The sequence below is a fragment of the Stylophora pistillata genome, chromosome 7 (assembly GCF_964205215.1).
Source record: "Stylophora pistillata chromosome 7, jaStyPist1.2, whole genome shotgun sequence".
NCBI lineage: Eukaryota > Metazoa > Cnidaria > Anthozoa > Scleractinia > Pocilloporidae > Stylophora > Stylophora pistillata.
Window position 1 is genome coordinate 1898189 of NC_142525.1, and position 25278 is coordinate 1923466.

Sequence of the window (25278 nt, forward strand, 5' to 3'; positions counted from 1 at the left end):
TCTCCAAACATCCCAAGTTGATTAATCAAACAGCCCAGAAAATGTGTACTATTGCTTAATGACATCTCAAGTGGATTAATCAAAGAGCCCAGAAAATGTGTTCTAGTGCTTAATGACATCTCAAGTGGATTAATTAAAGAGCCCAGAAAATGTGTTCTAGTGCTTAATGACATCTCAAGCGGATTAATCAAAGAGCCCAGAAAATGTGTTCTATTGCTTAATGACATCTCAAGCGGATTAATCAAAGAGCCCAGAAAATGTGTTCTATTGCTTAATGACATCTCAAGCGGATTAATCAAAGAGCCCAGAAAATGTGTTCTATTGCTTAATGAGTTCTCAAGTGGATTAATCAAAGAGCCCAGAAAATGTGTTCTATTGCTTAATGACAACTCAAGTGGATTAATCAAAGAGCCCAGAAAATGTGTTCTATTGCTTAATGACATCTCAAGTGGATTAATTAAAGAGCCCAGAAAATGTGTTCTATTGCTTAATGACATCTCAAGTGGATTAATTAAAGAGCCCAGAAAATGTGTTCTATTGCTTAATGATATCTCAAGTGGATTAATTAAATAGCCCCGAAAATGTGTTCTATTGCTTTAATGACATAACTAGTTACCACAGCTTCTAAAAACCTAATAAAGCGTCCCCTTAGAAATTGAATTGACCAATCAGCCAATGGACAGAGTGTTTATTATGTTATAATTTCTAATCATACCGGTAATCCTTAATCAAAACCAAAAATTTAACAAAATTTTTTATCATGATAGGTTATCACTAGTCCAATTTGAGCACTATAGGACAGCGCATGAGGAACGAACTAGAATAAAAATTTTGCAAAACATTTTGTATGGAGCGGGTAATTGTTGACATCTGTTTAGGGGAGTCTGTTCTAAGTTAGTAATCCAGCTTTCCAGAGTCAGTCGTTGAAAATAGTCAGTGCTGTAGGTTAGGCATTGCGCAGAGTCCCGGTCAATGTTGTGGTTGGTAAAATACAAAAATGATGTTTAAAAAATTACCAAGTAAATATAGATTCCAAGCATCAGGAGAAAGCGTAATAATTATTTTTTATTAGCCATGTGATTTTCATTGGGAAGGCACATTTTCAAATCACTTTACATACTTTTGTGAGAGAGAGCACATTTTCTGTCCATCTACTTTTCACTTGTTTCAACCTACAATCAAAAGAGCAATGAATTCTTTTTAAAAGTATAAACCTTAGCAGTGTTCTCCTTCTCAGGTTGTGACATGTAAAATGCACACCCTGCAGTACCTATTATCACTGTTGAAAAGCACTAGGAATTCCTGAAAGTTCAACAGTGAGAAAAGGATTTGCCCTGCCAGTTTGCAGGTTTATTATATCTACATGTAACATGCTTAAAATAAAGGAGAACAACACCGCATTGGATGATGGGTAAATATAGAGGTTGATTAACCCTTTAACTCCCACAAGTGATTAACCTGTAACTTCTCCCTATAATATCCATACATGATCCAGCAAACAGGTAATGAGAATACTCAAACTTATCAGGTAGTTGTTCTCTTGATTGAACACCAAATTCTCCTAACCAACTCATAAAGAAATGTGTAGCAGCTAAAGGGGAGAATTCATAATCAGATCTTGGGAGTTAAAGGGTAAAGTTTATGGTAACTAAAGAGCTTAAACATTAAACTCTGTACAAAGCCCCTAGGAAGTCTCATTAATTCCCAGGGATCCAGAGGAAAGGCAGCATTAGAGTTCGCTGCTAAAGAAAGGTCTCAAGAAAGCCTCATTGATGGAAACCAAATTGCCTGAACTATTGCTCTCTGTCATCAGGCGTTAGTGACTTCTCTGCACAGTAAGCAGTTCTTTTGTTCAAAAATCAACAACATTTATCATGAAGACCAATAGAAGCCTTTATATACAAGTCATAATATTCTGTGCAGTAAATGGCTTCAACCCGGGGTAACATATGAAGGTGTAGTCTGATCGTCCGGGTGAGTGTAGTCCGGAGAAGGACTGTTGTCCGTGGTAGTGATTGACGTTTCAACAACCTGTGCGGAAGTCATCATCAGAGTCAAGTGAATGATTGTTCAAACAACAACAAACATATGAAACATATGTGTGAACTGCGGTTATGAGACGTATATGAGAACGATCTTCGCAGTAAAGCACTATTTGAGCAATAGTGAAAATCAGACCTGAAAAAAATTTCAGGCCTGCACGGGACTCGAACCACTGACCTCTGCGATACTAGTGCAGCGCTCTACCAATTGAGCTAACAAGCCAACTGGGAGCAGGCCATCAAATTAATTCGATATAAACCCGTAGATGATAAATCAAACAACAACAAACATATGAAACATATGTGTGAACTGCGGTTATGAGACGTATATGAGAACGATCTTCGCAGTAAAGCACTATTTGAGCAATAGTGAAAATCAGACCTGAAAAAAAAAAAATTTCAGGCCTGCACGGGACTCGAACCACTGACCTCTGCGATACTAGTTTCAGGTCTGATTTTCACTATTGCTCAAATAGTGCTTTACTGCGAAGATCGTTCTCATATACGTCTCATAACCGCAGTTCACACATATGTTTCATATGTTTGTTGTTGTTTGATTTATCATCTACGGGTTTATATCGAATTAATTTGATGGCCTGCTCCCAGTTGGCTTGTTAGCTCAATTGGTAGAGCGCTGCACTAGTATCGCAGAGGTCAGTGGTTCGAGTCCCGTGCAGGCCTGAAATTTTTTTCAGGTCTGATTTTCACTATTGCTCAAATAGTGCTTTACTGCGAAGATCGTTCTCATATACGTATGAATGATTGTTGTCAGTAGAATGTTCTTATTCCAGTTCGTGTAAAATGATCAGTTTGTTTTGCCGTGATGTTATTGGCTGTAAGACTCAAGCGACGTAAGTCGGTCGTGACTGGTCTGTTTCGATCTGTCGGTAAAGTTAGGTCGTTCTTTTTCGGTCGTTTGTGATGTTTATGTCGTGAATGAGTCGTTTGTATGGAGCGGGTAGTTGTTGACATCTGTTTAGGGGAGTCTGTATTAAGTTAGTAAACCAGCTTTCAGAGTCAGTCGTTGAAAATAGTCAGTGCTGTAGGTTAGGCATTGCGCAGAGTCCCGGTCAATGTTGTGGTTGGTAAGTTGATGGTGTTCAGCAATGTGATTGCTGACATCACCTTTCCTCGTCGCCTGTCTGTGTTCAGTCAGTCTTGTTGTGAGGTTTCTGCCAGTCTCACCGATGTAGGAGGCTTGGCAGTTGGAACAATTGATCTTATAAATCGTTCCCTGTCTGTTCCTCGGTTCGTCTTTGTCTTTAACGTTGGTTAGTAACTGACGTAGTGTGGTGATGGGTTTGTGGGCGACGCGGATATTGAAGGGTAGTAAGATGCGCGAGATGTTTTCAGACATGCCTTTTATGTACGGTATGGTTGCTGTAGTGGTAGGGGTTGCGGTGTCGTTTGTTTCGGTAGTGGTAGTGGGTCGGTGAGTGTTTCGTCGGATGAAGTCGTTGATGTAGTTGTTCTTCGAAAAAACACGGTGAAGGTATTTGTTCTCGTCGGATATGCTGTCTGTCGAGTCGCAGACTAGTTGTGCACGTCGTGTTAGAGTTCTGATAGTTGTGGCTTTGTGTGATGTAGGGTTGTAGGATGACTCGTCTAGTAATCTGTCGATGTGTGTCGGTTTCCTGTAAACTGTCGTCCGTAATGAGTTGTCATTGTGGCTTACCAGGCAGTCTAGAAAAGGAAGTTTGCCATTTTCTTCGACTTCTCTGGTAAACTGTATGTCAGTGGTTTGTTCGTTAAGATGGTGGTAGAATGCGTCGATTTCGTCCTGTCCAACGGCGGTGAATGTGTCGTCAACATAACGTAACCAAAGCGGTATCGTTTGTCGGCAAGTCGAAAGGGGGCGTTCCTCGATGTTCTGCATCACAATTTCTGCGATAACAAGAGAAACTGGAGACCCCATGGCAGTGCCGTGTAACTGTTTGTAGTGTTTACCGTTGTACTGAAAGTAAGTACACGTCAGGCAAATGTTCAGCAAGTCCATGATGTCGTCTGTCGGTAGCGGTAGTGAGCCGGTAGATTGTCGCATTGCAGTCTCAGTACATTGTTATGCCAATTGAAGTGGAATACTTGTGAACACTGATTTCACATCAAATGATACTAGTTTGTAGTCGTCAGGTATCTGAACAGTCTTGGAAGCGTTAATGAAGTCTTCAGTGGATTGCAATTTTGCCGATGCGACCTATTGTTTCTTTCTGTGGCTCTCCCAAATACCAACTATCCAAGTACCTGACGACAATACTACAACCGCTAACCAACAAATCCAGACATAAACTACAATCCACTGAACGCTACTTTTATACGTCATGCTACAGTTGAGCTGTGGCGCCGTATGAGACAGTAAGCTCATGCAGTCATTTTTGAAATTCTAACTAAGAGGAGAAATTCATTTTTTAATCGAAGTCATCCTTGGCGTTGCCGTCCTGACTGCTTAAGGTCCCTAATATAAAAGTGAAAACGAGACACTTACAGAAAGCTTGGGAAGAACGCTTCTCTTCAGTCGTCCAAGGCGAGACTAATGGGGAATCTATAGAAACATCATACATCAACTCAATTCAGTTTTAATTCTAAAAAATCTTAATAGAGGTTCTGACATTACGTGCAACATCATCGCGTAACGAAAGATAACCACAGATTTCAGGATAGGAAAGAACTGACCCTATGCACTGAGCCTAGAAACATTATACACATATGTTATTGACCAAACATGCGGTCAAGATCACAAGATACTGAGTATTAAGTTTTGTTTTCTTTTTTCATTTTTCTATGATACGTAAAAATATTAAAAAAGCTAAAATCTGGCCGACGAACGAAATTGTTCATTAAAAGCTTTTTCCCATGGCAAAAGGGCTTGGCTTTTGTAGGGGCAGCAGGCAATCACGAACAAGATGGGTTCTGTGAGCGGATCAGAATGAAGGATTCCCATCATCTTGACCGTTTGCAGATCCAACTGTATAGTAATGAGGTATACTGCTCTTCCCCAAGGACTGGAGGTTTTAGAATGAATCATCCTTTTGTTTTGCTAACGCGCTGTTAAGACGTAGATTGTTTAAGCTGTAGTGTTCACCTTACAAGCACTGATTCTGTGCAACAGAAGATCGAGATCAAAGCCATAGATATCATAACTCTTAAGCAAAAACAGACAAAAAAAAAAAAAAGACAGGAAAAATGAGTGGTAGAATTAGTGATGAGGACATTTTACGACTCAAACGACAAGCTACAACGACAAGAATCCATTTATAAGTTAAGGCGCCATGATTCTGACCTCACACTGCCTGTTCGTTAAAATTGAATCAATATTCCGGGTTATTATAGCTACTTCAACAATGAAAATTTCGAATGGATGTGACTATATTCATTTGAATTTGAATTTTGTGTGCGCTAGAGCTGAATATCGAGTAAATTCTAAAATTACATTATTATAACGTCAGTTAAACATTCTCTTTTTGCATGCTGGTGTAACATCACTTTGAAAAAACACTTCAAACATAAAGGTCGCATACCACAAGTACATCCGTGTCAATTCGGTGAATCTTGGCCATGAACAGTCCTAAAAGAGCCCTCTCTGATGTCGTAATCTCCATGTTTATTTGCTAATGAGATAACGATAAGAAATTAAAAAGAAGTACCTACAGATTGCTCGTCGAGTTTGCATAGACGTCAAATCCTGCCAATTAGCAAGCCGCTCGCCCCTCCCCCCTCTTCAAGGAAACCTTCCTCTGCACTGTCCCATCCCCCGACAGGGAAGATGCCTCACATCTACTGTCTTGCGATCAAACCGTTGCTTCTTTGCTGCAAGAGCTTAGTTTCCTTCATCTGACACACATTACGCACATGAGGTGGGAAGAGCATAGAAACCTAAACGATTTTAGATTTTAAGAAAAATATAGATTTAACATGTCACGTTTTTTGGATGGAACTGATCAAAGTTGCGGTCATGGGAGATGCCCGAAACAGCGCAAGAACTTGACTGGGGCGGTTGACTTTTCCGCCATATTGTTCTCGCCCTCGTTCTTGCTTATCTTCGCTGACCGAGACTCTGGCAATTTTATCTGAGAGGTTTGGTGACCTGTGGCACAGGCTAAGTAACTTTTATCTGGAATTCTTGAATGATCGGGTAGAGTTGGCAAGTATTTTTGTTTTTTACCTTCTTTTTGACAGCATCTTTAAAGTCGTAAGGATACATCTGATCGTTGGGTTTACTTACAGCTAAAACAGAAAAGTAAAAGATGTACAGATGTGATTGTATCTGAATAAGACGTCTCAAAAAAGTCGTGAAAACCTGACATGGAATCATGAAACAGAACCATGATAGAAAGACCAAAATCGGACGGAGACGCCCAAAATCGAACGGAGACGCCCAAATCCGACGGAAGCGTCAAAAGTCGGATGACGCCGTCTTAAATCGGGCAGACCCGAAATGTTACCCAAATCTGATTAACGCGAAAATTGAATGGGTTGTGGATTTAAACGCTCATTCTGCAAACAAATTTATCCTGTAAATAATGTAAGAAAGATGGTAAGTTTGTGCTCGGTAAAGAAGTGGAAAAAGATGCTTGTTGTATTGTCACGAGCGTGGGACGGCAAAGAAAACATTCAGAGTCCCCAACAGAAATCGAACATCACGCCTTTGGATTTATTCCTGTGGTCCAAATAAATTATTCTCTTAGTGTATATCGCGTAAAATTTCCACACTGAAATTTCAGCTTCTTTTTCAAGTAATTTTCCTTGCTTTCGGGTTATCTAAGTAATTGCTGATTTCAAAATATCATCACAGGCGTTTCATTCTCAATAAGGTTTTTATTAAAGTTATAAGCAAGTATGGTTGTTAAACTCACCACAGAAATGATAGTGAAACTTCTGTTTGGGTGCAGGTTTGTCTAATGACACTTGATGGTGAACCAGAGCTGACACAGCTAAGATCTAAAATCGAAACAGGGAAAAACTTAAAGGATGATGTTTTTAAGTCGTGTCACTACCGTGGGGGAAAGAAAAAGTTCTGAGTCTTTATGAGGAATCAGGCCTTAGATCATTGGATTCCAAGCTCCGATGTACTATCACTGAGCCTGAGAGACTTTACGGTAAGCTAGGCCATTTCAAGGCTATTTCAAGATTTCAATGAACTATTGTAGCTCACCTCATGTGTGTGAGTTTTGGTGTTTAACATTGTCCGAAAACTGAGGCTCATGACAACCTACAAGAAGAAAGAAAAACAGTATAAAATTCTTCATGTTAGCAGCATCTTCTAGAGCCACTGTGACACAACGTAACGCGTTCAGTGCACAAAAAGGTCAGAAAATCCTCTGGCTAAAGTTCAGTGCCTTGGTTTTCTTTTCATTCAGCCTAGAGAGCATTCGCTAGGCCCAAGGGTGGATGACTATGCACCGAATAAAGATCCATCCAATGGACAAAAGACAAATCTGTATCCGGTGGACAGCGCAGTACGTTTTGTTTACTCTTATCCGCAGAATTGCGATTTATCCGTTGGAGGGCGTTATCCGCCTTTTGAATAACTGGGTCCTGTTGCTTTACCCTAGTTCGCTTCAACTAGGTTTTTTTAAATGAAAATCCTGACATCAGCATTTATTAAACACAAACTCTGCTTTATCTCTGTTCTTACCATAGGCGGGGGTGGATCCTGTTGACTTGCTACTTCAAGGAGGTCAGGTTTGGGGACTACAGCCTACAAGACACCATGTCAAAAAAAAAAAAAATTAAAGTAAATTTCGTTGAAAATCATATCTAAATGGCCATTGGTATTGTTAGCTTTTGAGCCTGCGAGCAGTCCTTGTTAGTACGCTACAAGAAGGGCGTTTTTCTCCGCCCGCTGCAAGATTTGGGACAAGTCAAGGAGTAGTTTGCCAGGGGGCTAGTACTCTTCAGTGCCAGACCTCTCACCGACTCGCGTTGTTCAAAGCCTCACACATTTTACTAAACACATTTGATACATATTGCGAACGCTCCAGCAGTGAGAATACCAACCTCTACTTTGCACCAGCTCACTGGTTGTTGAGGAAGCTCTAAAAAAATCGAAAAGAAAAATAACACAACATAAATTTCACAAATATATTTTTTTCCCCGTGGTGATGCAAAGTTCTCACAACTGGCAATGAAAGAAATGTAGGAGATTCAGTTAAAAGAGTTGATTTTTTAATCACTGTAAGTACTCACGAGCTAACTTGACATTAAGCCAACAAGGTCCTTTCATCTTGCGATTCAGTAAAAGGAGTTCAAGACTGAAACAGAAATGAACTTAACTTAAAAAATCTCCCTCCATGGGGAACACTACAAAAAATCAATTATCATTCAAGTTAAACAATCGCATGGAATATCTCCAAAGTTATCAATTGTTGCTGCAAGTGTTAGGGCGTAAATAAATAACACTTGTGACGCGCGATGTGTGTGTGTGGGAGGGGACGGTTAGGGTAAAAATAATATAACTTTACCCTTACCTTCACCACACAGCCTATACTCACCTGCCTCCCCCCCTCCCCCCCGCCCTACCTGGAAGACTCACTTCTCCCTCCCCTCCCAATTACACCTCAACCCTTGAAATCCCCCAGGTATAAGCCAAAGTGAACCTTACCTTGAAGTATTAGTACCAAACACATGACTGAATGTTTGTCCAGACAGGTCCGATGGTAACTGAGGGCCGTCTGCCTGTCCAGAAGCAAATGAGGACAATTTTCAGGTAATCTTCTCTCTTAAGACAGGGGAATTTGATACTGTTGTCTCCACTGCCAGCTCAAATATTTAAGTTTCAATTCTCTGCACTTTGTACTACACATTCCCTATCATTTTGGTGCTAAGAATTTGATGTCAAATCCAATCAAATCTCTCAGCCCTTTACCCCCATAACATCACTATGCATATTTTCCATACTGTTCTCTACACATTTCCTAAGGTGCTGTCAAGGAGAATTTATTCACCAATCGAGAACTTCTAGAGTTTGTGATTGTTGAGAAGAAGTTACTGAACTTGTGCGCACGCAACTCGCATTAAAATGTCGTGAACAAATCACGCGGACGTTTTTATTGATGTGTGGAAGTTTCTTTAGAGGAGTTAAAAGTTTTGAGTTTTTTGAGTGGCAATTTGTTTGGCAGTCGTTAGTATTTACCATGTTTACTGTGAGTTTACCATTTACCGCGTTACGAATAAACGTGTTTGTTTGATTTCCGTTTTGCTTCCAAACAGTGATCATTTCCTTAATTCTCCTGACCATACTATTTGACTCAGCAGTGATAGAGTAACAAGAAACTAGAAGTCAATCATTCTCAGGGGTCAAAGGGCAACATGACTACTTTCCTTTTTCCTCATTACCTATCTCCCCAAGAATATATAAATTTGGTATTTTAGGGGAAAATTCCTTTAGAGTCTCTCCTGGGAGTGAAACAAATAAGATCAAACAGCAACCTCAGAGTTTGATTTTGAATAAACCCACGGTATCAGCTGTCAGCAAATTAATCGATCTGATGGACAATTTTCTAGCATTTCCCTAAAATGTTACTAAGAATAGTAGTAATTACAATTATACAATGAGGTAATATTTCTTAAAGTTTATGCCACCAATAAACAAGTTTCTGACTTACTGAATATCTAACCTCCAGGTACTCAGATGTGACAGGGACATCTTCAATCTCAAAAGCATAAGCCTTTTGAATTTTCTAAACAGACACATGACAACACTTTAGAGGAAAAAAAAATTAAACAAGATTTGAAATACACTGATCAGTATCCAGCAAACATATCCTAGTATATTCGAGTTTACCCTTGAAAGAATATGGAAACTTACTTTTAAGTCATTGGAAAAAAAATTGCACAAGAAAAAAAAAATCAAATATTTTACATTCTACATTTAAGGAGACAATTACAATAAAAAAGTGTAAATGATTTCCTCTTTTCTTTTTACCTGATACACGTCAATAAAACCAACTGGTTCATTTGTTTTAGTGTCATCGACTTCATGTTTCTGTTTGATTAAATAAAAAAGCAAATGTATACCCAAAACAACGAAAAAAGACATTAAAAGATGAAGAAATCAAGTAACCTCAAGTGGTCCTTGTTTCCTTTTTGCATATCAAGAAAAATAGGAAAAAATAAATTAAAAAATGCATGATTGAATAAAAGTAACTTGGAAAATGTTCTTGGCATTAATCAATAAGACACCATCTTTTCCTTATACTTTCCTTATTCCTTAGTTTACCAGTTCAAGTTATTTCTTTTGTGGTTTAAGAAGTCAAAACATGTTTTCATATGCAATGCAGAAGTGTTAATTAATAGTCCATTTTACAGTTACATGCTTGGTGGCCAAGCCTCTGAACGGGAGTAAGGCTAAGGGTGACCTTGTTACGATACAAACCTTGCTGTCTTTCAAATGAAAATCACTTTGTTATCACGCTAACTAGATACAGGTCTCTATCACGACAAGGTCACCTTCAGTCTCACTCCAAATCAAAGACTTGGCAACTAAGTACACAACTGTAAAATGGCTTTATTATCACACCTTTTCTCGTGGAAGAATGAAGATCTGCCTCTCTATGTTCTTGACTGCCACAGAAGAACTGCAACAATAACGGTAATCACAAACAAAATGTTTCTGTTTCTCCTCTTTTAAAGTAGATTGACTACACCAATTACAAAAACTATGTTTAAACCTGTAACTTCCATGCATGACCAAAACAGAATTTCTCCGCACAAAATCAATAAAGTTTCAAGCAAACAAGTGATGAGAGAAGAGAAAAATATCAATTGAGGGAGTAATAGTTGATCCAATACCAAATTCTCCAAACTTACATCCTAAGAATTGTATGATAGACAGTAAAGAGAATTATTCATTAGATCTTGAGAGTCAAAGGGTAAAAATAAAAAAAAAAAGAGTGGTTTGCCTCAGTGTAAGAGCCTAACAAAACTTTTTCTGTCTTGGCTTTTTTCAACTCTTTCACTCCAAAGATCTACTTGTTAATTCTCCCCTCTACATATTTCCTTGTGAGTAAGTTACCAGAATTTGGTGTCAGATAAGAATAACAACCCACACCTGATTAGTTTGAATATTCTCATTACCTGTTTGCTGGATAATGTATGGATATCATAAGGAGAAGTTACATATTAATCACTTCTGGATGTTTAAGGGTTACTTTTCTAACTCTCTCTTGTTCTGACTTCCTTGTTTTCTCTCTTGTGAACATACAGTGTAACAGGTTTTTACATCTAAAATGAATAATTTAAAATTAGATACCTCATCTGACATATGTTTTTGCAGATTCAATCCAGACTTTTCCAAACAAGTAGACAGTACCTAAGAGAATGACTAAATTGTAAGCAACTGAAAACAGCTTGGAGTACACTTCGTGAAATTGAAACCTTTACATTCTGTTTACCTAGCAATTTATATCTATCTTTATAAGCATCAAACCAGTAAAACTTGAGAACTTTTTCTCCTGAAATTGTTAATTCAAAATGAGATAAATTATGTGATTATTTTAGTAAGAGCGAAAAGGTAAATCATGGCAGAATGGAACTCCTCCATTGTAGAAATTTGTGAAAAATTAGTCATCTTCTAGATTCTGCACTTACCATTAAATTCCTGAAGTGGGAGAGTAGAGGAGTCAACACTGACATCTGACAGAACCTAGAGTTACAACAAAAGTAAACAATCAAACTAGTTAAGCAATAAAACTTATTTTTCTGGGCTCTATAGCCTGACAAAGCCATGCTGGATGTCAAGTCAAGTCAAGTTTATTGTTATGCACTATTTACAAAATTTATAACATCGATCAACAGTATATATGTTGCAGTTCAGGAAAATAAAATTTGAACCAAGTACAAAATTGAACTACAACATATACAAAAAGAAAAATTCCATCAATTAAAGAGAATAAAAAGTATAACAATATGCAGCGAAGATGTGCTCAGTGACCAAAGTACCATAGGCTTTCATGTTGGTCACTGACATGTACAAATAATTGACATGACAGATCAGTCAATTAGAATAGAGATCAAAGCGAAAAAAAAATTGAATAATAGTTCCATAAGCAGAGATCCCATAGTTATGTTGCATGTTGGTAGAACCTGAGGAAAGCTTAATACTTGTGTTCTCCAAACATCCCAAGTGGATTAATCAAAGAGCCCAGAAAATGTGTTCTATTGCTTTAATGACATAACTAGTTTAACCACGGGTTCTAAAACCTAACAAAGCATCCCCTTGGAAAATGAATTGACTAATCAGCCAATGCATACAATGTTTATTATGTTATAATTTCTAATCATACTCACTAATCAAAAAATGAAATTTAACAAATTTTTAACATGATTGGTTATTACTGGTCCAATTTGGGCACTAATAGGAAAGCACACGAGGAACCAACTAGAATAAAAGTTTTGCAAAACATAATAATTTTGTTAAAACTGTAGTAAAATGGTTTGTTATTTATTACCTCTTGATGTGATTCTTCATTCTCTAGAATTGTCTCCCAGGCAGAGTCATCAGAAATTTCTGTTGTTCTGAAAAGACAAAAATGATGTTTAAAAAAATACCAAGCAAAAGATAGATTCCAAGAATCATAAGACAACTCAATAACCATTTTTTCATTAGCTATGTGATTTTCATTAGGAAAGCACATTTTCAAATAACTTTACGTACTTTTGTGGGAGAGCACATTTTCTGTCTGTCTGCTTTTCACTTGTTTCAACCTACAATCAAAAGAGCAATTAATTACCTTTTAAAAGTATAAACATTAGCAGTGTTCTCCTTCTTCCCAGGTAGTAACTTGTAAAATGCACACCCTGCAATACCTGTTGTTATTGTTGAAAACCACTGCGAATTCTTGAAAGTTCAACAGTACAAAACCTCTGTACAAAACCTCTGTACAAAACCCCTAGGGAGCCTCATTTATTCCTAGGGATCTATAACGCCATACAAAACCCCTAAGGAGCCTCATTAATTCCTAGGGATCTAACTCTGTACAAAACACCTAGGGAGCCGCATTAATTCCTAGGAATCTAACTCCATACAAAACCCCTAAGGAGCCTCATTAATTCCTAGGGATCTAACTCTGTACAAAACCCCTAGGGAGCCCCATTAATTCCTAAGGATCCAACTCTGTACAAAGCCCCTGGGGAGCCTTCCTATGAATCTAACTTTGTACAAAACCGTTTGGAAGCCTCTTTGATTCTTAAGGGCTGGGTGCTAGAGAAGGGTTTCATTAAAGCCTCATTGATAGAAACCAAATTGCCAGAACTTTTGTTCTCTATCATCTCGCTTTAGTAACTTCCCTGTACAGTAAGCAGTTCTTTTGTTCCAAAATCAACAACATTTATCATGAGGACCAATAGAAGCCTTTACATACTAGTTGTAATATTCTGTACAAGACATTACTCAGTCCAAAAGAATAAAAACACTAGCCAAGTTTTAGTTTCAAGGGATGTGGGAGGAGGAAAATGTATTCTTCAGAAAGGGAAAGGGTGTGGCAGGGAGGGGTAGGGAGTTAAAACTAGAAGCTTTAGAAGGGAGAGGGGAGGGGAGTTGAAACTACAAGCTTCAGAAGGGAGGGGGAGTTGAAACTACAAGCTTTAAAAAGGAGGGGGAGTTGAAGCTACAAGCTTTAAAAGGGAGGGGGGAGGGGAGTTGAAACAAGAAGCTTTAGAAGGGAGAGGTGTAGAAGAGAGAGCACTTCTTGGAGCCTTTACACTACCTTCACTTTTACACTGGGTTTTTCATCAGGATTTGTTTCCACATTTGATAATGCCTGGATTGCTTCTACATCACCAAGGTCATCTCCTCCAAAGCCATCACAACGCATCATAGGATCATCTGGATTAACAATCATCAAATATCAACTTGTGATGGTCCATAAATTAAAATAAAATATAATTGAATAAAAATCTTTATTTACCCTGATTAGACCATTCAGCTGAATTGAGAGGGAACAGCTGGTGTAAACCAGCTAACACTAAATCAGCAATATAAATATATAATATATATCCAAAAAGTATATCTAAATAATACAACAAAAAAAAAAATAATTTTTATATGGATAAATATAAATATTTAATAATGAGAAGTACAATTATGCTCCTTTGTGTCTAAACCTAAAAACTACTTGATGGTTTTATTTTTCAAACTAAAGGAGCTGAGTTCTCAAAACTCCATCGGGAGATACCTAATTCTAGTCTTTCCCAGATGTATAATTAATGAAGACTATCCCATAAGGCAGTATTTCTTAAAGATCTTTCATGTACTTCTGATCACCTAAGATAAACTAAAGGTGACTATTACAGACCATTCTTCATGCTTACCATCCATCCCTGAATCCATATCTATAGCTGCCTCATAACTCTCCTCCTTCGTTACTCTTCATGGATCTCCAACCATGCTGCTATACCTTCCTTCCTCTCTCTCTGATGGCTCGCGTTTCACAACAGTTTTTCCCTTGGCTGGTAAATTTTTGGTGTGTCTGGGTTTGGGCGGAGATCTTGGTTCAACTTTAAAAATATTCTGCCGTGGTCCAGATGATTGTTGTTCAGTAACAGAGAGAGATAATGAGATATTGAAGGGCGATATTCCTCTTTGGTGACTCCCACAGATAAAAAGGATCATTCTTGTGCCAGTGGATTTCTCCTGGCTGTGCAACGGGCAATCAAGGATCTTAGGACAACTTATTACCCAATTCAACCCTTCTAAATACAACAAGAAGACAGACCTGAAGTCGTCTTGGTGTGCTACCAGTTGGTAAAGCTGATGTTGGAGTTCTAGAAAAATTAAAAAACAATTTTAGACCATAAATGTCATGAGTCTGAATCTCCAAGGAAATAATGCAAAACTCTTTCAGAGATACATTACAATACTGAAAGAAATACCTCAAAACTTGTGGTTTGCCCTTTGAAAATTTCACTGGAGCTGGTCTTGGTTGCTGAATACATAGAATAAGATAATTTATAATAAATCTCCTTTCCCAACTGGTGTAAAATGCTCAGCAGACTGATTGCCCTGATCAACTATTGCAAGGCTATGGTCTAGCAGTGCCCAGTGACCCCTGACACCTTACTTTTGCTTGTGGGCGACTCAGGAATTTTAGTTTTTCATACAAAGGATGTGCTGGGCACCCTGGATTTCAGTTTCAGAGAACTGGGCTCCATTTAATTTTCCTTAGAGTGCAGCCTTGTATAATGTCTATAAAAATCTTCAGCTCCTAATCTATTTATCAAATATTAATGAAACAATATTGTTTCAAAAGTCATACACACTGAGCAACTTGTTGACTTGTACAATGGAGAAATATGTAATGTGTGTTACATAAAGTCTGAACAAAAACATTTAATTTTGTCGAGGGAGGTCTGATTGGCATCAGTGACCTTGATTTGATTGAGGACAGGAAAGACTTGGACTCAGGAGCAAACCATATTTTCCTTCTATTTTTTCAAATTTTTTCTATTTTTTTGGGACAGTTTGCGTGCTCGAAAATCGGATTTCTCTGATATTTAGAGCATTATTAAATTTACGCCATAATTATATTTCATAATTATGGCGGTAAGACGTGTTCCGAGCCTGTCCGTAATTTTATTAAGTTTTTCGCTGTTAGCTTTGTTCTCTGTCAACTTATACTCTCTCAAGCTCTCGAAGAATGCTCAAGTGTATTACGGGGATAAATTCTTCAAGTATTTCAACTCATACCCGGTCGATTTCAATCTAATTTCGCCAAGGCATATGTCAAGGATCGGCGGCCATTTTGTCACCTCACCTCACAAGAAGTTTCAGAAGTCAAGAGTGGCGTACTATTCAAACTGTACGGCTTCCTTCAACCCGGTTGCTCTTTCTGTGGTTAGAAGTGGAGACATTCATCCTCATCCAGGACCTCACAGACAATGTAACTCAAGAAACCCTGGTCCACCATTGGGAAAGAATACTCTTAAAATATCTTCCTTTAACGCAAGAAGTATCGTCAATAAAAGACTGGAGCTTCAGAGTCATGTAGCGCTGATGAACCCCGACATAATTGCGATAACCGAAACATGGCTTCATGAGGGAATAGCCGACAACGAAATCCTTCCATCTTCATATAATGTTCTTCGAAATGACCGTGGAAGTAGGGGTGGCGGTGTACTTTTAGCCGTTAAATCTAATATATCATGCTCAAGACGTCCTGATTTGGAAGAAGATATTTGCGAACTCTTATGGGCCGAAATTCCACTGAAAAATTCTGGATCGTACTTCCTAGGAGTATTCTACCGTCCTCCTTCAAGTGACATGAACTATCTAGAAGGCCTTAAAAGGTCACTAGAAAAAGTTACAGTGGTATCCGATCACACTAATGTTGTTCTTTTGGGTGACTTTAATTTTCCGGATATTGATTGGGACTTGATATGCCCTTCTCAACCAAATGTCTTATCAGACTATTTCTGCGATAATATTGTGAACTTCTATGGTTTCTCTCAATTGATCGACGAGCCTACGCGTCAAGATGCTATCCTAGACCTTGTGATATCTAATCGTCCAGAATCACTTAAAAACATCCAAATTTTGGACGGAATTGGCTCTTCAGACCACAATGTTGTCTCTCTCAAGTTGACATGCAAAGTCACTCGTCCATATCAACGACCAAAACAAATCTTTGACTACAAAAATGCTAATTGGGATAACTTTCGTCTTGAACTATCAAATATCCCATGGGACGCTATATTGAACGACAATGACACAATGGAAGAGGTTTGGTTAAATTGGAAGTCTGCATTCTTTAAAGCCATTGAAAACAACGTTCCTTCGAAGAAAATAAAATCAAGACAAAATGTGCCCTGGATCACTTCTGATATACGCAAGCTTTTCCACAAAAGAAAACGCCTTTGGAAGAAAGCCAAATCTACCCAGCTTGAAGTTGATTGGAATAAATATAAATCGTTAAGGAATAAAGTTAAATCGGAACTTAATAAGAGTTATTACCAACACGTTCACTCATTAATTGATTCCAAAAACCCTAAACGCTTCTGGTCTTTTATAAAATCCAAAACGAAAAACAAATCAATACCTGTCACTATGAAATGGTCGGATCGTGGTGTCACGGCTTCTACTGGCAAGGACAAAGCAGAGTTATTTTGCAAATTTTTTGCGTCGGTGTTTACCCGCCCTGACCCAGCTACCGATGTCGATGAGGATGCCCATTCACGTGGTTCAGGCTTCGTTATACCAGATCTCATGTGCTCTAGTGCTAATATGGGAGAGCTTTTGCTTACCCTTGATGTGAATAAAGCCACTGGCCCGGATGGTTTGTCTGCACGTTTGCTCCGGGAGGCAGCCTCTGTAATTTCTGATCCACTGTCAAAGTTATTCAATATGTCTCTGAATAGAGGAAAACTACCTCGTGACTGGAAGTCTGCCAACATCACCCCAGTTTACAAAAATGGTGGTAAAGAATATGTTTCTAACTATCGTCCAATTTCTCTAACATCGCTTGTAGTTAAGACCCTAGAGAAGCTAGTCACAAGACATATTATGGCTCATCTAGAAGATCATGACTTGTTAAGCCCTCATCAATATGGCTTTCGAGCTGGTTTTTCCTGCACATCCCAACTTATTCGCCTATTTCACTCCTGGGCATCAGCCTTAGATAAAAAAAAAACATCAGATGTCGTCTTCTTGGACTTTGAGAAAGCGTTTGACTCAGTCCCACACAAACATCTTATCTCTAAGCTTGGCCGATATGGTATCAATGGTCAGATTCTCGAGTGGCTAGGTGATTTCCTGCAAGATCGTTTCCAACGTGTTGTTCTGGAAGGTGAAAGCTCAGACTGGTCCATGGTTTACTCTGGTGTCCCTCAGGGAAGTATTGTTGGGCCAATGTTGTTCTTGTTGTATGTCAACGATATACCTGAGAACTTATCGTGTTCAAGTGAAATGTTTGCCGATGATACTCTATTGTTTAACTCAGATCATCCATCATCTGTTCATCAACCTGTGTGTGAAAGCTTGTCTCAGATCGTAGACTGGTGTAAAAAGTGGCTTTTGAAACTTAAAGCAACTAAATCCAAATGTATGAAAATCACGAGATCTAGATCTGTAACACCTTGCTCGTACAACATCAATTCAATCCCACTGGAACAGGTTAAAACACACAAACATCTTGGAGTCATTATATCATCTGACTTATCTTGGAAACCGCATGTTCTCTCTGTTGCTGCTAAAGCAAATAAGATACTTGGCCTACTAAAGCGCACATTTGGGAAAAGCTCTGAAGCAATATCAATTGGATACAAGTCTATGGTTCGGCCAATTGTTGAGTATGCCTGTCCTGTGTGGAATCCACATCAACAATATCTTTCTGATAAGCTTGAAAGAGTGCAAAGGAATGCTTCCAGGTGGATCCTTGGTAGTTCTATCGACTATAGTGAACGTTTGAAGTATCTTGGCTGGCCAACACTCAACTCGCGTCGTGAATTTCTTAGTTTAGTGCAATTATTCAAATTCATTAATGGTTTTTCAAGAGTAGACTTATGTAATTACTTAACTTTCTCCAATAGTCGGACGAGATCTACCAACAATGTCACAATCTGGACGCCTTATGCTCGAACAAATATCCTCAAGAACTCTTTTTGGTATAAATATATAAAAATCTGGAATGACTTGCCAAGTGACATAGTTAGCTCTAGCTCTGCTAGTAAGTTTAAAAAAAAACTGAAAGAACACATTTTTAAATAATATCAATAATATTGCACCAATATCCATTTATCAATTAACTTGTTTTTTCAATAGTTTTTACCTTTACATTTTAGTTTTATTTTTATTGCATATTGCTTTTATTCTGGGGGCTGCCGTCAATGAGAATTTAGTTCCTCTCTGGCTTGACCCTTTTTGCCTTTTTGCATCTCGATGTTATTTCTATTGTTATCTGTCTGTATTATTATTATTATTATTATCTTATTATTTAGGCAAATGAAGTTATTATAAATAAATAAATAAATAAACCACTTTCACCCAGAGTAATCACTTAGAGGGTCTATCAAAATATTAAAGGCATGCTTCCATTTCTTATGCATACCTCCACTTCCTTAAGAAGATCATTTAACAGATCATCTTCACCAATAGATGTTACTTCAGTCTGCAAAACAGCAGTTTATAAGAAAAACTGTACTTAATTTGAACAAAGTTAGAGCTTGAGCATGCAATTTTCAGCACAGCATTCCCTCCATCTAAACAACAATCAATCCCATTACTGTAAATGGAAAGCTGGCTCTCTAACTTAGAACAGATTCTTGTCAGCAGAAATACTGATATCAACAACTATCGACACCACACAAACAAAAAATTTATGACATTTACAGAACAAAAGAACCAAACAGAATAAACTAACATTACCAGTGGAACAAACTAACTGATCTGGATTGACTTACCCTACAAGAGTCTTACAGCCAATAACATTACCCAAAACTGACCAATCAATGAACAGACACTGAGCTTGTTGCACCCATGGGACAAAACTGACCAATCAATGAACAGAGACTGAGCTTGTTGCACCCATGGGACAAAACTGACCAATCAATGAACAGACACTGAGCTTGTTGCACCCATGGGACAACAACTTAAATGCCTTTTGCTTAGGTTGTTAAAATTCTAATTGGTGACTCCTGACAACAGTCATTCCCAGGACTACTCCTCTTGCTTGTACAATCAGACTACACAATCACTAGTTAATGTTACTATCAAGGTCAAACTCTTAAGCGAGAAAAAAATGTGCTCAGCACACTTACCTTAACCTTCTATGCTTTGGCACTTGCAGCTAACAGCATCTTGTTAATTGTCTTTGGCTTCGCTGTTGGCTTTTTCACATTCTTTAAATGATGAGATAATAACTAGCTTGTTGGAGTAAATATTACACAACATTATAATAATTATGATGATTTCTAGAGCACATTCTCCAACAAGATTAGAAAGATATTCACATCAACAATAGCAAGCTCAAGCATGCCGGCCTCTTTGGCTTGAATTTGGGGACATTCTTTCCAGAAAAATTCAAACAGTTTTCCATAAATCACCTCTGCAGGGGTTTCATTATGGGCCGGGCACTGGGCAAATTGATCCATTGTGAGGATGCTTTTGCCCATCTGGTTTGATGAGCTGGAGGAAAGTTTATCTTATAAAGAGGTTTAAAAAGTTTTGCCTGCCCGTGAAAACCAGTTGCCCTCCTACTGAAAACATTGAAATGAAACCCCTGCTTCTGGAAGTTACTTCAAACAAATGGAAAAAAAGATTAATTATTAATAGTCAGTCACTAATTATTTATCAACTGACCAGTTGATGGATCATCAAGATCGTCATCAAATATTTCTCGTCCATCATCCACATATCCAGTCCCATCTGAAAAGGAAAGCACATTCAAATCTCGTGTATGCAGACAATACCAGAGCAGAAAAAACATTGTTCATAGCATATAAGGATAATATTCCCTTGCATTTACTCTGCATTGGTGTCATTAGTTAGTAATGCAAAGAAAGAGAGAAGATTTTTTCATACCCTTGTCTTTGGTTAGAGGGATCCAAAAATTTGCAAACATGAATAGGTCTGTTAACCTTTAAACTCCTTGGAGTGACTAGCATCTAATTTCTCCTTACAATATCACCCCTGAATCACACATTAAGGTCAGGAGAATAAACGTAATGATCACCAACTAAAGACATTTACTCAAATTCTCCTAGTCAACACCTTTGAACAAGTATTGAGAATATTCATGCTGACATTAGTGTGTAAAGGTTTAAAAGACTTTGTAATTTATGACCCAACTTGGAGTTTGGTGTTGACCCTATAATTCAGCAAGAACCCTAAAAAGAAAACCGTTCCACACATCTATGAACACAGCTCTTACCATCATCAACCACCCAATCTTCTTCCTGTTGTTTCCTAACAACGTCGGAGTATTCATCTTCATTCACCACCTGATAAACATCTTCAATATTTCCGACCTGGTGGGAAAAAATACGAGTCTTAATTTTGGGAATGAATGTATTAAACCCATGGCAGTATAGTTTTCCCGATGGTGATGATTTATGTTTAGTATGCATAGATGGTCGCAGAAAAGGGAATAAGCCACAATATCTCTTACAACCTTAATCCAAAGAAATATATGGAAAAGTTTGGGAGATTTCTTTTTGAATATATCATTGCTTGGAGGATGGGATGGGAGGGGTGGTGAGGGAAGTTTTCACAGGGGGAGGTAAGTCTTCACAAAGTGACCTTCCTTAGATGTGTCAAGAGAGTGAATCAGGAATTAATTTAGTTTCTCTTTCTTTAACTCTCAAACTCCCATAGGTAATTTACAAGTAACTTCTCTCTAAAATTTCCATACACTGTGCAGCAAACAGATCATGAAAATGTTCAAACTTATCACGAAGAAATTGTTATCTTGATCTAACACCAAATTCTTGTAACCATTTTAAAAAGAAATGTATAGCGGCTAGAATGGAGAATTAACAATCAGATCCTGACAGTTAGAGTTTGATCTTTTTAGCAATACAATCGCACGATCCTTAAACGTTCTTATACACTGACTGGCGCTTATTAGAATGGTTTCCTATTCAACAGTACTTGGTGATAACTCATTTTCATGAGGAAACATCTGTTGAGGTCTCCCAGCTTTCATCCTAACCGGTCTCCAATCAAATCAGAGAAAACGATGTCAAGATTTCAATGGCCTGTATTATATAGCTGGTCCAGAAATCACAATAAACCGTAAAAGTGTACAGAAATCAGCAACTGTTCACGTTTAGAATTATCGATCATGGCCGCTCTACTTATGCAGTTAACTTTATACCTCAAACGTCGATCTCTCTCCAGTCTAACGAAATTTCCTAGTGAAGAATTCACAATAAAGTTGGTTTATTATGCACTCGCAAAAAATAGCAAAAACTAGTACAACATGAGCAGAATTTTTTAGGGCAAAATCTCTTACCTTATTTTATCGAGCGCCGAAGTCTTCCCGGCATTACGCTTGACAGTTCGTGTAGATCGCCGCGTCCATTGGAAATCTGCCGAATCAATTGACTTAAAAGTGAATAATGACTGTTTCCAGAACAAACATAGATGACTTTAAAAGCCAGAAAATTTACCATCTTGGGTCTCTGTTGTAGTGCCTTCTGCTGTTGAAGTTGGCGCCATCTTGAACAAACTTGAATTAAAAATGGCGCGGAAGGGTGACTTCCAAACATGGTGAGCGCAGATAAAATTTGTACCTAGTAGGGTAGGGAAAGTAGATTACGAGTTAGTCAACTGTTTTCCAGTTTCTTTGTGCTCCATGACCTCAAACGTCGAAGTGCACTCACTCGTAAGGTAAGGGTCTTTTTCTCGCCTGCATCGTTCCGATTACCTCAGCTAGTCATACATGTGGTACACATACAACTCTATTCACATGATGTTTTGTTCACAGCTGAGTAGTAGAGGAAAAAAATTGACGGAGTTTCCATAAGAAGGTCTCAATGGGGTGCTGGCTTTTACGGTTATCGGCTAAAATTTTGGCTCTTTTACGGCTATCGGTTAATTTTTTACAGTTACGGTAAACAAAAAAGTTAAAAATTAATTTATTTGGTTCCAAAAGGTTAAATATTAATAAACCTGTGTTTTTTTTAATCTTTAAAGCAAAATAAAGGTGTTATGGTCATCTCAGGCTTAAATGTGTTATTCTTTTGAAAAAATTTAATATTTGATAAATGATACCACCTCTAATATTATTTTACGCATATAATTGTGAACTACGAAAAAGGATTCAATACAAGGCCATACACAACTTAACTTGCGTCATGCATTCTTACTTTACTTCTAGGAGTGGTGACCTGTTTGTCCTTATATGGTTTTATATGCCTGTTGAATTGTCTCAAAATATAGCCATGCTTGACGCCTCAAAATCCTTCAATGTACAGTCTATCTTGTCTCGGGTACCTTTTTGTGCCTAGACATCAAACCGTGTCCACACCTTGACTTACCTTCCGGACCTTGTTACTTCTGGCTTACTGATGATAAGATCCTCTGAGTCGCTATCCGTATCAACATCGCTAATTTCAGAATCGCTTTCGTACTCCTCCACCTGGTTGAAATCAGCAGCAGACGCTAGCTTCACTTGCGGAATGTTGGAATCGCTTATGAAACTTAAGACCAAGAGAGTCAATAACGTTTTTCTTGAACGCTGAAAGTGTCCGATGCTCTTCTTGGACTTTGAGTCTTGCCTTGTATCTTTCGCTTGGCCTTTCCTCACCCGTTCGATAAAAACTAACTACAGCTTTCAATACGGACATCGTTCAACTCACATGCACACTGGGTGAAGAAATTGGAGATCTTAAAACAAAAAGCTGTCAACTTGTCCTACAAAACGCAGGCCAAGTGAGGTCAAGGGAGGAGACTACCGGGGGTCCTGGAAACGAGCTTGGCCTATAAACGTATGAACCACATGTACGACATATACGGAGTCAAAGTCAGCAAAATAAGAAATGAAACAGGTCATAAGTAAGTTTAGCACCTTCCTTAAAATTAAGAAGTTTAGGGAACAATTTTTTTGCGGTTACCTCTTTTGACCCCATTTACGGCTAACGGTTAAAATTTTTCAATTTTTACGTTCTATCGACTAAAGTTTGGCCATTTTACGCCTATCGGTTGACCCCATTAAGACCCTCCCATAACACATACATACATACATACATACATACATACATTTTTTCAGGCTTTATTTCCCATGCATTACTGGGAGAGTATCAAAACTCATTCATGTATTAATTTATAAGGTAGTGTTTTGATGCCGAGGAAAGTACATTATAATAAGTCATTTATTTGCATTTTTATCCAAACTTATAATGTTGCGCATGATCAGATCACAACACCAGAAGCTTCGTTCCTACACTTTGTGATAGGTGTATAGGTTCTTTAATGTCTTTAATGTCGTCTGCATGTAAAGAGAAGATGCAGGGGACGGGGCCTACGGTTTTTTATCCTTTTCCGCGAATATCAGAATGACTAACACAGAAGTGTGTGGGTTCTTTAACTTCCCCATTAACCAGTACAGAGAAGATGCGCGGGACAGGGCTTACGGTTTTCTATCCTTATCCAGGAATACCAGAATGACTAACACAGAAGTGTGTGGGTTCTTTAACTTCCCCACTAACCAGTACAGAGAAGATGCAGGGGACATGGCCTACGGTTTTCTATCCTTTTCCGGGAATACCAGAATGACTAACACAGAAGTGTGTGGGTTCTTTAACTTCCCCACTAACCAGTACAGAGAAGATGTATGAGACAGGGGTTTTGCTAAAAGCAGGCCCGTGGCCCACGGCCCGCGAGGGCCCAACGGCCTGACAGGCCGAAGGCCCAGCGGCCCGCAACGGCCTGCGACCCGGAGGCCCGTGGCCCAGTCTTGATTTACCACAGTCTTTTTGTCCGGCAGTAAATCCAAGCGCATGCACAGATCTGTATCGGGTTTGGGCGTGCAAAACGGACGACAGTGAGTTTGAATTCGTTTACTATTTAATCATTTGAATCCACATTTCTGTTTGTTGATTCTCTGTTCATTAATCTCTCTACAGAAACCGATAGCACAATAGAGGACTTTCATTATCGAACGATGAAAGTTATTTTAAAACCATACTTTGAAAGTGAAAATATCTTAAGTAATGCGATATGTGAACTGCGAATCTTTCCTGTACAGAGACATGTCGATCTATTTATAGGAACTCCACCCCAAAAGGAAAGCGTGTTCTCAAACATTGCTTTCCGGCGATGTAAGTACCGTATTTATTCGAATACCATAGGCGCCCTGGGCGCTTATTACATTATTGGTCCTCAAGGGCGGTGGGCCCTTATTCGGGGCTGGGCACTTCTTAAATTTGCACCATTTTTAGCAGGTAGCAGAATTTTAGCTGTTCATCGAAAGTTTTTGTAAATCACGCAGGAAAACTCTTTGTTCGGGTAAGTCTCTTAGTGGTACTTACTCGATTTCAATCACATTGTCACCAAGATCAACAAGCGAAATCTACTTCTCAGTCAGGCGACCGATCGATTTGCCGACTTTATGTTGCCGGACATCGAGGAGGCAGCTCCATATTTGAGGTTGAGCGAAGAAAGACGGTACATTATATCGAGTGTAAAAGGATTACTTTTCGAGCAAGGCGAAAAGTGAAAAATTTAACCCCGCCATCAAGAAACTCAACAAACAGACACATGGATTGAAATGATTAAATGGTAAACGAATTCAAAACTCACTGTCGT

The 25278-nt window shown here is 38.5% G+C and overlaps 2 protein-coding genes across 9 annotated transcripts; both read right to left on the reverse strand.

Annotated features, from left to right (window-relative positions):
* Positions 1-1120: 1120 nt before the first annotated feature.
* LOC148726103 (DNA polymerase alpha catalytic subunit-like) lies at positions 1121-22695 on the reverse strand. Of its 8 annotated transcripts, XM_088726650.1 has the most exons (29): positions 22140-22688; positions 21983-22058; positions 21845-21881; positions 20900-20996; positions 20329-20394; positions 19788-19868; positions 19079-19138; positions 14910-14962; positions 14753-14801; positions 14349-14674; positions 13745-13863; positions 12694-12743; positions 12488-12554; positions 11628-11682; positions 11295-11349; positions 10558-10615; positions 9964-10023; positions 9644-9718; positions 8641-8714; positions 8226-8290; positions 8037-8074; positions 7675-7737; positions 7192-7248; positions 6893-6977; positions 6202-6263; positions 5558-5647; positions 5122-5181; positions 4525-4581; positions 1121-1172 (listed from the first exon to the last, which is right to left on the reverse strand). In XM_088726650.1, the coding sequence occupies exons 10-28, from the start codon at positions 14365-14367 to the stop codon at positions 4570-4572; spliced, it is 1164 nt and encodes a 387-aa protein (XP_088582776.1). In that variant the 5' UTR covers positions 14368-14674; positions 14753-14801; positions 14910-14962; positions 19079-19138; positions 19788-19868; positions 20329-20394; positions 20900-20996; positions 21845-21881; positions 21983-22058; positions 22140-22688; the 3' UTR covers positions 1121-1172; positions 4525-4569. The 8 variants fall into 8 exon arrangements, 6 of the variants coding, with proteins under 6 accessions (XP_088582776.1, XP_088582778.1, XP_088582777.1 ...); XM_088726652.1 differs by lacking the exon at positions 5122-5181 and having other exon boundaries at positions 22140-22683; XM_088726651.1 differs by lacking the exon at positions 1121-1172 and having other exon boundaries at positions 5122-5137; positions 22140-22685.
* On the reverse strand, positions 2544-4513 carry LOC148726104 (uncharacterized). Its single transcript, XM_088726660.1, has one exon. The coding sequence runs from the start codon at positions 4081-4083 to the stop codon at positions 3034-3036; it is 1050 nt and encodes a 349-aa protein (XP_088582786.1). The 5' UTR covers positions 4084-4513; the 3' UTR covers positions 2544-3033.
* Positions 22696-25278: the final 2583 nt, after the last annotated feature.

Coding starts and splice junctions, on each gene's coding strand:
- LOC148726103 (XM_088726650.1), bottom strand. Junction 11,683..12,487: donor ATGAAGAATCACATCAAGAG/GTAATAAATAAC, acceptor TTGTAACTCTAG/GTTCTGTCAGATGTCAGTGT. Junction 9,719..9,963: donor GTTTTATTGACGTGTATCAG/GTAAAAAGAAAA, acceptor GTGTCTGTTTAG/AAAATTCAAAAGGCTTATGC.
- LOC148726104 (XM_088726660.1), bottom strand. CDS start 4,083: ATGCGACAATCTACCGGCTCACTACCGCTACCGACAGACGACATCATG.